We start from the raw sequence: 13,620 nt of genomic DNA on the forward strand, positions 1-13,620 counted from the left end.
CGCACTACGCCCTCGCTCCCTGTTTTCCGTTTCTGTTTTTAACTTTCACTCGGGTGAAGCTCGATCGATCCTCAGCTTTCATCTCAGACGTCCCTCCAAGGGGGATTTAAAGAGGATCTCAAGCGCCCGCCGCCGCCCCCCACCGCGGTGCTCGCCCGCCCCTCGCCCACGGGAGACGCCCCCGCGGCGGGCGGGGCGGGAAGGCCCCGGTCGGCGGCGGGTGGGGCCGGGCGGAGCCGCCTCCCGCTCCGGGGAGCCCCGGGGCTCGGCCCAGCCCAGCCGCGCCTGCCCTCGGGGCAGCTGCCCGGAGAGCCGGCGGGGCGGCGGCCAGCAGGCGATGGAGACGGGGAGACACCGGGCGAGAGGAGGCGGGGTGGGGGAGGCGGGGAGAGCGCGGGGGCGGAGGCTGGCAGGGGGCGCTGGAGGCAGGAGCCGCCCGTGCGCTCCTCGCGCCCGAGGGTGCAGGAGGCTCTGAAGCAGCGGTCGCACCGCGAGCCTCCGGGGCCCGGCTGGCGGCGGGGCTGGGGGGGGTGGGGCGGGGGGCGCTGCCGCCGCCGGGGGCGTCGCCGGCCTCGGCCCTTTGTTCTTGCGCGCTCCCCCTCGCCGCCCACTCCCCTGCTGTCGCGCGGCGGCGGCGGCGGCTCCTCCCGCCCGAGGCAGTCGGGCTGGGCGCCGGGGGCGGGAGGGGGCGGGGGGAGCGCGCCAGCCGCCGGGAGTGGGGGGCGATGGCGAAGCTCCGGGTGGCTTACGAGTACACGGAAGCCGAGGACAAGAGCATCCGGCTCGGCTTGTTTCTCATCATCTCTGGCGTCGTGTCGCTCTTTATCTTCGGCTTCTGCTGGCTCAGTCCCGCGCTGCAGGATCTGCAAGCCACGGCGGCCAACTGCACGGTGCTGTCGGTGCAGCAGATCGGCGAGGTCTTTGAGTGCACCTTCACCTGTGGCGCCGACTGCAGGGGCACCTCGCAGTACCCCTGCGTCCAGGTCTACGTGAACAACTCCGAGTCCAACTCCAGGGCGCTGCTGCACAGCGACGAGCACCAGCTCCTGACCAACCCCAAGGTAAGGACGCCCCGCGAGCGATGCCTGGCTCCTGCGGAGGTCTTGAAGCTTGGGGGAGCCTCGGTGTCAGACGCCGCGCGGGGCGGGCTCGGAGTGTCTTTTTGCTCGCGTCCCTAGGAGGCGACGGGGCGTTGGACCCGCAGTGAGCACAGCCGGGAGTCCCGGGGCCCGGGGTTCGTGTGCGGCGACCGGTAATGCCCTGAGGCTTTCTTTACACATCTCTCTTGTCTCGTCTCAGATTTTGAGACCTTGGCCCAGCTCAGTCCGGCGCCTACAGGTCGGACTTTGGAGACGTGCAAGGAGCGGAAAGTTACTTTTCCTCCTGTTAAAGCCAGTGGGTAGCAGGGATCCACCTACTCCGGCGCTCGGTCAAGGTCTGAGCTCCCACGGGCCGCGTCAAGCACTGGCTTTGGGAGCTCGAGATCTTTGGGCCCCTTGGAAGATGTTAGAGGGTTCCTTGCCCTTTAACTCTAAACAGACGTTTTTAACTTGGGCGGCAAAGATGAGGGTCAACAGACGACGTGGAAATCACATGCGAAATTCCGAACAAGTCTGTTTCCGGGGTTTACAGAGAGCTCCTGGTTTTCACGAAACAGATTCTCAAAAGGGTCGGGAGGAAGCCTAGTGACTCTGTGTGTCTAGGGACGATCGGGAGCCATCTGGAGAACGGTAAAACTTACTGAAAATAGAAAACCCTTCGTGATATGTACCGAATATTCCTTCCCTGGCAACTTTCTCTCAAGCAATAAAGAAAAAACCTGGTTAGGACTCGAGGGATGGATAGCCGAGAGAGGGAGACTCAGAAAACTGTTCCCAGTGGAGAGAAAAAACTTATAAAAAGCAGTGTCCTCAGTCTGTGAACTAATTGAGCTTTGTAGTGCGCCTGGTTCTGCAAGAAGGATTTTCTTTCTTATCTTCTCTTGGTCCGTTTTTACCTTGCTTGTCGCTTAACTATCGAGTGAAAGTGTCTTTCTTCTTTAACGTTACTGTCATTTTCCCTCTTGGTGAGGGCTCTGCTAGAAATTCCAGCAGAAAAACAAAAGGGAATGAGTCTTGTGTACACAGGAAAACTTTCTGTTAAATGTGACAAGATATATTAATCCAAAAGGGAAAAATATATATATATATTAGCATTTGAAGAGTACTTAAAACAAACGTTACCATTTCTCTGCAGTAAAACTCAGGGTCTTGTTTCCTTAAACAAACAGTAAATTCTTGAATTGGGGAAATTAAAAAAAAAGGAATTCCTTTACAAAATGACTTCTCTTTTAAAAAGATGCTCCTGCTGACAAACATGTATTCATTTACCTTAAAAATGAAGATAACATATAAGAAGTGAATATAAATAAATATAAAAGTACAGATTTAGATAAGGTATAATCAGTGTCCTGAAGAAGCACACTCTGGAAAACAAATATAAGTTAATCTGCTTAAAGCTCAGTAACTTCAAAAGAAACCCTTAGGGTTTTAGAAACATCACTTTTTTTTTTTTTCTTCAGGATTAAACCATTAATATAAAAGAAGGTGCCAAGCAGTAATAGTGATTTAGAAATTATATGGTAGTTCACCATTTAGGAGGCATTGCTATAATTGGTGAAACACTGCTAATTAGTTTAAGATAGTGGTTCAGGCACTAATAATAAAGTATATACACATATACCAATAAATGGCTAATATCTGATCAAGACATTGAGAAGTTAGAATTTACTGCAAAAAGCCTGCTTGTAATTTCCAGGCAATTTTGAAGGATCTGGCAGAAAAAGTAAATTGGGATCATTAGGACATAGATTTTTAAATCACTTGGAAGCAGTCATAATGCTTTATGTAATACTACAATTTTATCTCCCTCTCTCTCTCTCTCTCTCTCTCTCTCTCTCTCTGTTGCAAATAATCTATTTTCTTCCAGTGCCAGTTCAGATTCCAGCAACAATTGTTTTGAAGAAGTGTCTGAACAAAATGACATTTTATAAAGTATTCAAGAAATGACAGAACTGGAGAAAGATATTTATGTCACACACACACACACACACACACACACACACACACACACACACACACACACAAATGATGAGCAACAGCCCAGTGAATTTAGTCAAGGTTTCCTTAGCCAGACCAGTACACATCTTTATCCAAATTATGATTACATTATGGCATTTATAGAACATAAGTTTGTTCTTTTGCAGTCACCTTTCTACTTTTGGACAATTAAAGTACAATTCTTGTAAGCGATTAGTGATGGAAAAATTCAACATAACTGATATTGTGCCAGAACCCGGTACCTAAGCAGAATGTGTCCACAGTGCCCTTAGAAGTAGGCAGGCCCCTTTGCCCATTCCTGATGCCTCTTGGGTGCCTAGGTCTTTTCTTTGCCTTGCATCACCTAATTATCGAAGGCCTGGGTTCCCCACCCATTCCCTCTGTAGAATGTCTGGATTCCCTTCAGTGCCAAGGATCCTAATCACCTTCAACCTTCTCTTCTTCAGGACCCACTCCCCACAAGAAACCATTTTTAGGAAATCACTTCTTAGAAAGAAAAAGAACAAGGACTTTCCCCCACCCCTCCCTTGAGTTTGCTGCGTTAATTATAGTAAAAGGCAGGGAAAGGGAAAGAATATTGCACATGTATAACTTCTTTAGACAAAGACTACCAAAGAAGATAGTATGAACACATGTGACCTTTGACTAGTCCTGTCTAAGATATCTTTAAGTGTTCTTCAGCTTATTTATGGTTTGAATCATATCCATATTGTCAAGGGTAATCACTCTATCCGGTCATATAATATAGTATTCAAGTCTACTAGTTACACATAGGGCAATGACCTGCTCTGTGATTTAACCATAGTGAAATCTAAATGTGGGATACGCTCCCTCTGGGTGCTATTCCCATCACTGCATTGTTTCTGAGGGACTAGCAGTTGTGTGTGCTAAGAGCTTTGGTTCTTAACCTTGGCTGCACATTAGAATCACTGGGGGAGGGGCTCCAGGGTAGCTCAGTCCCTTAAGCATTGGACTCTTGATTTAAGCTCAGGTCATGATCTGACAGTCTCGAGATCAAGCCCCGCATTGGGTTCTGCGCTGGGCATGTAACCTGCTTAAGATTCTCTCTCTGTCCCTCTGCCCCAGCCCTGCTCATGGGCGCTCTCTCTCTCTCTCTCTCTCTCTCTCTTTCTAAAAAAAAAAAAAAAAAAATCACTAGGGAAACTTTACAAAGAAATTCTTATGCTTGGGTCCCACCCTTAGAGATTTGGACTTGGTCTTGGAAGAGTCCTGAGAGTTGGTATTTTTTAAAAAGTTCTGGAAGTGACTCTAATGTGTAGACAGAGTCAAAAATTACTGGATTAGAAAACATACTCATCTGTTGTGCAAGAAAAGTAAAATAAGAACCGAAAGGATCCATTGTGATTAATACTTGTCTTTTTAGGTTAAAAGATGTTACTGATCCTACTGAATATAGGGAACTGGCATAAAAGGACAGACTCAAGGAAATTCTGAAGGAAAAGAAGAGGATCATTTAACATTAGTGTCGAAATGGTCATTTAAAATTGGTTTAGCTTAAATGAACTTAATGCAGTTCCAGACATTTGCTCTCACATCAATATATACATCGGGTGCCAGAGAAAAGATGAATTTTTAAAACTATCTCTTGTTTGTGCAATAAGAGAGTGAGTGATTAGAAGCTATGTGTTTTATTTTTGTTTTGAGGTTTGTTGTTGTTGTTGTTGTTGTTGTTGTTGTTGTTCTCTGGTCTGAAAAACCTAGACACAAAGGGAAAAAGTCTATTCCTAAGAATAGTACTGTGAAAGTGAGAGAAATTCACTGAAGAGAAGAAAAACTTTAGACTTTTGAGTGTATCCTCTGAAACTGAATGTCCCTAACTGTGTTCCTCGCAGCTTACAGTTCCCTTGGTATCCTTCACAACCACACTGGTATGTCCCAAAGCCCCGTCCCCGGGCCCCCCAGTCACACATCCTGTGTAGACAGTGTGGTCTCCTGGGGTTGATTTCTGAACTGCATCCTAGAAATAAATGTTCAGTATGATACACTTTGTGCTCTAGGGAGGTCCATCACATCAAAACTAAGTAATCAAAGGCTAAACTGGATTGTGACAATTTCTCTATAATCTTTATTTCTCTATGATAAGGATGGCTTGCTGTGGTTTTTTCCTCTGGTGATTATATTAAATAACTTGGCAAGTACGTAAAATCCAATTCCTCCAATACTTGCTTAGCCTCCGTGATCAAAGGATGGAGCAAGAAACAGGAGTACGTCTTAGCATCTTATGATCAAAGGACTGGGCAGGAAATAAGGACATACAGGGGCGCCTGAGTGGCTCAGTTGGTTAAGCGTCCAACTCTTGGTTTTACCTCACGTTGTAATCTTATGATTCGAGAGTTTGAGCCCCATATCAGGCTCTGTGCTTGGGATTCTCTTTGTCCTCTCTTACTGCCCTACTCCAATGCTTGCACACACACACTCACCTCTCTCTCTCAAAAATAAATAAACTAAAAAAAAAAAAAGAAGAAACAAGGACATACAAAGATAAGTTTATTCATTTAACAAATGTTTGTTAAATGCCTCCTCTGTGCAATGCATGCTTCCAGGTTCTGAGACTAGAATAGAGATCAAAATAAAGTCTGAAGTTTATGTTTTGGTAGATGCTGACAGACAAGAAATACACTTATAATGTAATGTCATGTAATGGTAAAGGTGTAAAGAAAATTCAGGCAGCAAAAGGGTACAGACTGGTGGAAGAAATGAAGGGCTGCCCTTTTGCACACAGTGGTTAAGTGACATTTGTACAGAGACCAAAGAACATGAGGGGGTGAATAGAGGCATAGAGGACAGAAAAGAGTCAATCATATAGCTGTCTTGAGAAAGAGTGTTTCACAGGCTGAGGGCACAGTAAGTGCAGAGGCCCTGGGGCAAGTGGCTGCCAGGCTAATGTGAGGAACAGTAAGGATGACAATAAGGCCGGACTACAGTGAGCAAGACGTGAAACAGTGGGAGGTGAGGTTAGACCTTACAGAACACTGTAAGACCTTTGGATTCTGTTCTGTGTATGATGGTAAGCTGTCTGACATTAAGCAGGACTGAGATATAATCAGACTTAAACTTCTAAAAAATGTAGATGATCCTTCTGGATGCTGGATGGAGAATAGAATTTTTGTGTATTTGTGTGTGTACATGCATATACACATGCTCACTTGTGCAAGGTAAGAGATGCAGGGGCAGGATTGAAAACAAGGAGTCTAGTAGGGCAGGCAAATGGTGATGGTGACTTAGATCAGGGGTGAGCATTGGTGAAGTTCACTGATGGACTGGTCAAAGATGACTCAGCAGTTTGTGGTAAGCCCAACTGGGTGAAGGGAGGTGATTTTACTAGATGGGAAAACTAGAGAAGAGTAGTTTGGGAGGAGTGTGAATGGAAAACAAGGGTTTAGTCTTAGATATGTCTAACAGACATACAAGTGAGGATGAATCCATACGTTTCTGCCCTCAATGAGTTCATTCTCCGGCAGAGGAAATAACACAAATAACTATCAAAGGAAGTGTAATGTAAGTTCTACAGGAAAGTACAAACACTAGAGAGGAAAGATTAGGAGAAAAGCTTCATGGGAAATGAAACATTTGCTATGAAAATTTGAGAATGAATAGGATTTTCATCTTGGGAGAAAAAGTAGGGAGGAATGAAGAGAACATCAAGGAAGAGAAAATGCCAGAAGCAAAGCTGGGTGAGTGCAGGCTATGTTGGGGAATCATCAGATAGACCATGTGGTTGGAACACAGTTACAAAGAACAGAGTCTTAGGGCTAAGGTGGGAGAGTAAACTGGGATCAATAATGTGGAATTGGGTTTGGTGATATTGGGAAACCATGATAGGAAGAAGAATGCCCCCCCCCCCCACCAAGATGTCCACATCTTTTTTTTTTTTAAATATTTTTTTTAATGTTTATTTATATTTGAGGGAGATAGAGGGTGAGTGAGGAAGGAGCAGAGAGAGAGGCAGACACAGATATGAAGCAGGTTCCAGGCTCTGAGCTGTCAGCACAGAGCCCAACCTGGGACTCAAACTCATGAACCCATGAGATCATGACCTGAGCTGAAGTCAAATGCTAAACCAACTGAGCCACCCAGGTGCCCCCAAGATGTCCACATCTTAATCCCCAGAATCTGTGAGTATCTTATGTTACCTGGTAAGGGGGAATTAAAGCTCCAGATGGAATTATGGTAGTTTATCAGTTGACATTAAAATACGGAGATTATTCTGGTGGGCCTAGGGTAATCACAAGCCTCCTTTAATGTGAAAGAGGCGGTCAGAGTGATGTAATATGAGAAAGACTCAACCAGGCATTGCTAACTTTGAGTACAGAAGTGGAGCCAAGGAATGTAGGCAACCTTCTTTTCCAAGGAAGCGGGGAAAGGCAAGAAAATAGATTATCCCTTAGAGAATCTAGAAGAGAATACAGCCCCAGTTTGGTGAGACCCATTTGAGAATTCTGACCACTAGAATTTTAAGATAATAAATTTGTGTTGTTTAAGCCATTAAGTTTGTGTTACAACAACAGAAATCTAACACAGAAGCCAAGGAAAGTTTTTGAGTAGGTGAGTAATCACGATTCAGTATTTTGGGGTGCTTGGGTGGCTCAGTTGGTTGAACATCTGACTCTTGATTTTGGCTCAGGTCATGATCTCAAGCCTTGCATCGGGCTCCATGCTGAGCACTGTGAATTTGCTAGAAATTCACATTCTCAAGTCTCATCTTAGGCCCACTGAATCATAAACTCCACCCCAGTTTCTGACTTAGTAGTTCTATGTTGAAGTTCAAGAATTTGTAAAGTAAAAGAATGTATAAATAGGTGGGGAAGATGAAATAATATAAAGCAAACAGTCCAAAAGAAGGCAAGGAGAAGGAGAAAAAGAAATGTAGACAAGTAGAACACCAACAAAAAAAATAATAAGATAGATTTAAATGCCAATTTATAAGTAATTATATTAAATGTAAGTGGATTAACTTCCATTTAAAAGACAGAGATTGTAGACTGGAAAAAAACAAACAAACCCAAATATATGCTGTTTTCAAGAGTCACACATAGAATATAAGGACACAGAAAGGTTGAAAGTTAAAAGATGGGAAAATATACATACAAACATCAACCAAAACAGGAAAAGAAAAACTGGAGTATCTATATTATATGAAATATAGTAGACTTTGAGGCAAAAATTTGTTACTAGATAAAAAGGAGGGACACTTTGTAATTATAAAAAAATCCAGTGTAATATAGCAATTCTATATTGGGATATACCTAAAAATACAGCCTCAAAATACATTAAAAAAATAAAACACCTCAATGGAGAAATACACAAGTCTATCATGAGAGTGAGAGATTTTAACACACCTCTGTGACTAATAAACAATCAGACAAAAGTAATATTGACACCTATATGATAGATTTAAATAACATGTTTAATGACTGACAACTGACGTATAGAATAGTATATTAAGTTGTAGCAAGGTGTACACTATTTTAAGTGCTTGTGTAATATTTACAAAAACATATTCAGGGTCATAAAATAAACCTTGACAAATTTTAAAAGTGAAATGGTAAAGAGTGTATCCTTAGAGAAATTAAATTAGCAATTATTAAATTTTACTGAAAAACATAGAAGATGTGGAAAACTCTTCAGGGAAAGAATGAGTCAATTAGCTGTACATGAAAAAGACAATCTGACACATACTTCACACTCATAAAATCCAGTTCCAAATGGAAGAAAAACTAAATATGAAAAGAAAACTATAAAACTTTCAGGAGGAAGCTTGGGAAAATATCTTTATGACAGAGGCTTAAATATTTTCTTAAATGAGACTAAACAAATAAGAGGAAAGAGTGACACATTTGAGCACATTAAAATAACAATATCTATGTGACTAAAATTATTGTAAACTAAGCGGAAGTAAAGCTAAATATTAGTGCAAGATAATGGCAAAACAGTAATAAACAAAAATGAAAATGTCTACAAATCATTAAGACAATGGTGTATGATATAATGGGAAAATGAGCAAAAGATATGTACAAGCAATTCATAAAAGAAACTCAAAGATCAATAAATGTGAAAAGATGCTCAATTCCACTAATCTCAGGGAAATTCAGAAGGCAACAATAACAGGACACCATTTCACACCCATCATTTTGGAAAAACTTAATATGCTTCATATGACCAAATGTTGGTGAGGATTGAAGAAAATGGTAAGTTTTACCCATTGCTAGGAAATTGGTTCAACCATTTAGGGAAATAATCAAACATATTAAGTGTAACTGAAGCTGTGCATATCTGAAAACCTGACAATTTCACTTCAGGGTATCTACTCTAAAGAACTCTAACACATATCCAAGGAAATGTATATATGGGGTATTTCATTGCAGAATTGTGTGTAGTAGTGAAATGTAGAAACAACCTAATAGAATTAGGATATTGGATGGGATGCTTTAACAGGAACCTAATCACAGTGACCTAAACAGAGTAAGTACTAGTTTCTTTTCTTTTCTTTTCTTTTTTTCTGTTGTAAATGTCTGAGCCTGTACATAATCCATGGGGCTGTGCCAGACTTTGGATGTGGAAGGTCATCCAAAGACCCAGGTTCCTACTGTCTTGTTGCTGTACAATCTCTTAGGATGCTTTTACTAACTTGATCATGTCTGTCTTTTAGGCAGTAGGAAAGGGGAAAAAGAGAAAATAGATGGAAAGCAGCTTTCTTTTTTTTTAATGGCATGTAATTCACATAAAATGATATTTGCCCTTTCAACAGGTACAGTTTTTAGTATATTCACAAAACTGTGCAATCATTATCATTATCTTATTTTAGAATATTTTCATCACTCCCAAAAGGAATCCCGTACACATTAGTACTCATTCCCCTTTCTCCTAACTTGGTCATGGTATTTAATCCTTTTTTTATATGTTCCTAGATTTATTTGGTTTACTAGCATTTAGTTGAGGATTTTTGCATCTGTATTTATCAGGTGTATTGGTCTGTAGTTTTCTTGTGATGTCTTTGTCTGACTTTGGTATCATGGTAATAGAATTAGTTGGGAAGTGTTCCCTCTTCTATTGTTTGAAAGAGTTTGTGATTATATACCATGATCAAGTGGGATTTATTCCAGGAATGCAGGTTGGTCCAACATGCTAAAATCAACCAATGTAATTAATACATCATATTAATAGACTAAAGGATGGAAATCACATGATTATTACAGTATACGCAGAAAAAACATTTAACAAAATCCTCTCATGATTAAAAAAAAAAATCAAACTAGGAATAGCCGAGAACTTCCTCAACTTGATAAAGGGCTACTACGAATAGCTAATAAATGGTGAAAGACTGAAAGCTTTTCCCCTAAGATCAGAAATAAGACAAGGATGTCTGCTCTTGCCACCCCTGTTTGATGTTGGAAGTTCTATCTAGGATGGTTAGGTACGGAAAAAATGTAAAAAGACAGCCAGATTGGAAAGGAAGACATAAAACTATTTACAAATCATGTGATCTTGTATAAAGAAACTCCTAAAGAATCCACCAAAAACAAAACAAACAAAAAACCCATCTGTCAGACATAATAAATTCAGCAAGGTTACAGAATACAAGATCAATATACAAAAATCAATTGTATTTTTATACACTAACAATGAACAATCTAAAAATGAAATTAAGAACACAATTCTATTTACAATATTATTAAAATGATAAATTACTTAGGAATGTATTTCACAAAAGAGTATTTCTAACAAAAGAGCAAAAGACTTGTACCTTGAAAGCTATAAAACACTATCAAGAGAAATTAAAGAAGACCTAAATAAATGGAAAGATATCTTTTGTTTGTGGATTGGAAGACTTAATATTGTAAAGATGGCAACACTTCCCAAATTCATCTACAGATTGATTATAATCCCTATCAAAAATTCAACTGGATTTTTGTTTGCAGAAATTGACCAACTGATCCTAAAGTTCATATGGAAATTTAAGGGATTCAGGGTAGCCAAAATGATCTTTAAAAAAAAAAGAGAGAGACTAATGGTGGAAGACTCATACTTTCCAATTTTAAAACTTACTAGAAATCTACAATAATCAAGACATATGGTATTGGCATAAGGATAGACATACCAATCTATGGAGTAGAATTGAAAATCCAGAAGTAAATGAGTACATTTAAGAGTAATTGATTTTTGGAAATTGTGTCAAGAGCATTCAACAAGGAAAGAATGGCCTTTTCAACCAATGGCACTGGAACAACTGTATGCATGCAAAAGAATGAAGTTGGACTCCTACCTCACACCATTTATAAAAACTAACTTAAAATGGATCAGAAACCTAAATGTAAGAGCTAAAACTGTAAAGCTCTTAGAGGAAAATGTAAATCTTTATGACTTTGAATTAGGCAATTTTTTAAATAGGACATGAATAACACAAGCAACCAAAGGAAAAATTGATAATTGGACTCAAACACAATTAAACACTTGAGTTTCAGAGGACAACATCAAAAAGGTAAAAAGACAAGCACAGATTGAGAGAAAATATTTGCCCATCACATATCTGATAAAGATTGAATATCCAGAATGTATAAAGAACTTTTATAACTCAACAATAACAATTAAAAAGGCAGATAACTAGGGGTGCCTGGATGGTTCAGTTGGTTAAGCATCCAACTTCAGCTCAGGTCATGATCTCGCAGTTCGTGGGTTCGAGCCCCATGTCAGGCTCTGTACTGACAGCTCAGAGCCTGGAGCCTGCTTTGGATTCTGTGTCTCCCTCTCTCTCCTCCTCCCCCACTCTTGCTCTATCTCTCTCTGTCTCTCAAACATAAATAAACGTTTAAAAAATTTTTTTAAAAAGGGGGGGCAGATAACCCAATTGAAAGATAGGCAAGAGGTGTGAGTAGATATTTTTCTAAAGAAGTATACAGATGGCCAATAAACACATAAAAATATATTCAGATGTGTACAGGGTGTCTTCTTGGGGTGATGAAAGCATTCTAAAACTTTTGTGGCAGTGATTGCACACTTCTGTGACTCTACTAAAAACCACTGAATTATACATTTTATTCTTTTAAGTTTTTTTGAGTTATACATTTTAGATGGGTGAATTGACTGGTATGTGAATTATATTTCAATAAAGCTGTTACCAGAAAAGAATGTTAAAAGGAGATTTGCTTTGCAAATTTTGGCATTTCAAGTAACTCATAAAGGGGCGTCTTCAATAAATGATGTTAAAGCTTCCCTATTATTTAGAAAAATATATATTTAAAAATACTAATTTTCCAAATAAATTTTCTAGAGAACCCTGGCTAACACACAAGGCAAGCATGAGCAGGCAGTTCAGTGAAGAATTACAATTTAGTTGTAATTAGTGTAATCTCACTAACCTTACAAAGAAACTCCCAACTCAAAAATTATTTGGAAAAATGTTTAATAAAAATAAAATATAAATTTAAATAACATTATAATTTTGATGGAACAACATTTTGGTCTTTGAAAATAATATATAATAAATACATATTATTGTTATAATAAATATAGGTAATAGGTAATTATAATAAATATAGGTAAATATTTACATAATTTGGGGGGGCAGTACAAGCCTTTCTAAACATGACACTAAGGGCAGAAATCATAAATTTCTGCAGGAATGCACTGATTTGTTTAATGACATAATAAAGAAAAGCTTTAAATAAACCAACATTACAATTTATTTTTTTAAATACATGTTTATTTATTTTGAGAGAGAGAGAGAGTACTGGCAAGGAGAGGGGCAGAGAAAGAGGGAGAGAGAATCCTAAGCAGGTTCCGTGCTCAGCGTGAAACCCAAAAAATCAACATAACAATCTAAAGAAAAATGACAAATTTGAGAGAATATTCACACTGGTTGAGAAATGATTCAAAACAACAAGTGAAGAGCTCTTAGCAATAAATGACCATCTCTTCAGTGGAACACAAGGTTTGATGGTTGATTTTATGTGCCAACTTCACTGGGCTAATAGAATGCCCAGAGAGCTGGTAAAATATTATTTGTAGGTGCATCTGTGAGCGTGTTTCTGGAAGAGAATAGCATTTGAATCAGTAGTCTCCGTAAGGAAGATTCATCCTCACCAATGCAGGTGGACATCATCTGATCTGTTGAGGGCTTAAATAGAACAAAAAAGCAGAGCAAGGGCAAATTTGCTCTCTGCTGGAGCTGGAACATGACATTGGTATTGCTGTGACCTGGGGCCTTTGGACTTCCACTGAATTACAACACCCACTTTCCTGGGTCTCCATCTTGTGGGCAGTAGATTGTGGCACTTCTCAGCTTCCCTTATCACATGAGCCAATGCCTCATAGTAAATCTCTTATTATATGTCAGCATATATTCTATTGGTCCTGTTTTTCTAGAGAGCCCTGACTAACACACAAGGCAAGCATGAGCAGGCAGTTCAGTGAAGAATTACAATTTAGTTGTAATTAGTGTAATCTCACTAATCTTACAAAGAAACTCCCAATTGCAAATGCTTCCAGTTCAATTGTATGAAAA

General features: G+C 40.2%; 1 protein-coding gene across 1 annotated transcript in view; it reads left to right on the top strand.

The window, feature by feature from the left end:
- Positions 1-725: 725 nt before the first annotated feature.
- The window catches only part of KCNMB4 (potassium calcium-activated channel subfamily M regulatory beta subunit 4), a 61,817-nt gene continuing 48,922 nt past the window's right edge, over positions 726-13,620 (top strand). The window contains exon 1 of the mRNA XM_060656988.3: positions 726-1,061. Coding sequence (XP_060512971.1) covers positions 726-1,061 — 336 coding nt within the window. The remainder of the gene's footprint in view (positions 1,062-13,620) is intronic.

The sequence above is a fragment of the Panthera onca genome, chromosome B4, assembly GCF_046562875.1.
Source record: "Panthera onca isolate mPanOnc1 chromosome B4, mPanOnc1 haplotype 2, whole genome shotgun sequence".
Taxonomy (NCBI): Eukaryota; Metazoa; Chordata; class Mammalia; order Carnivora; family Felidae; genus Panthera; species Panthera onca.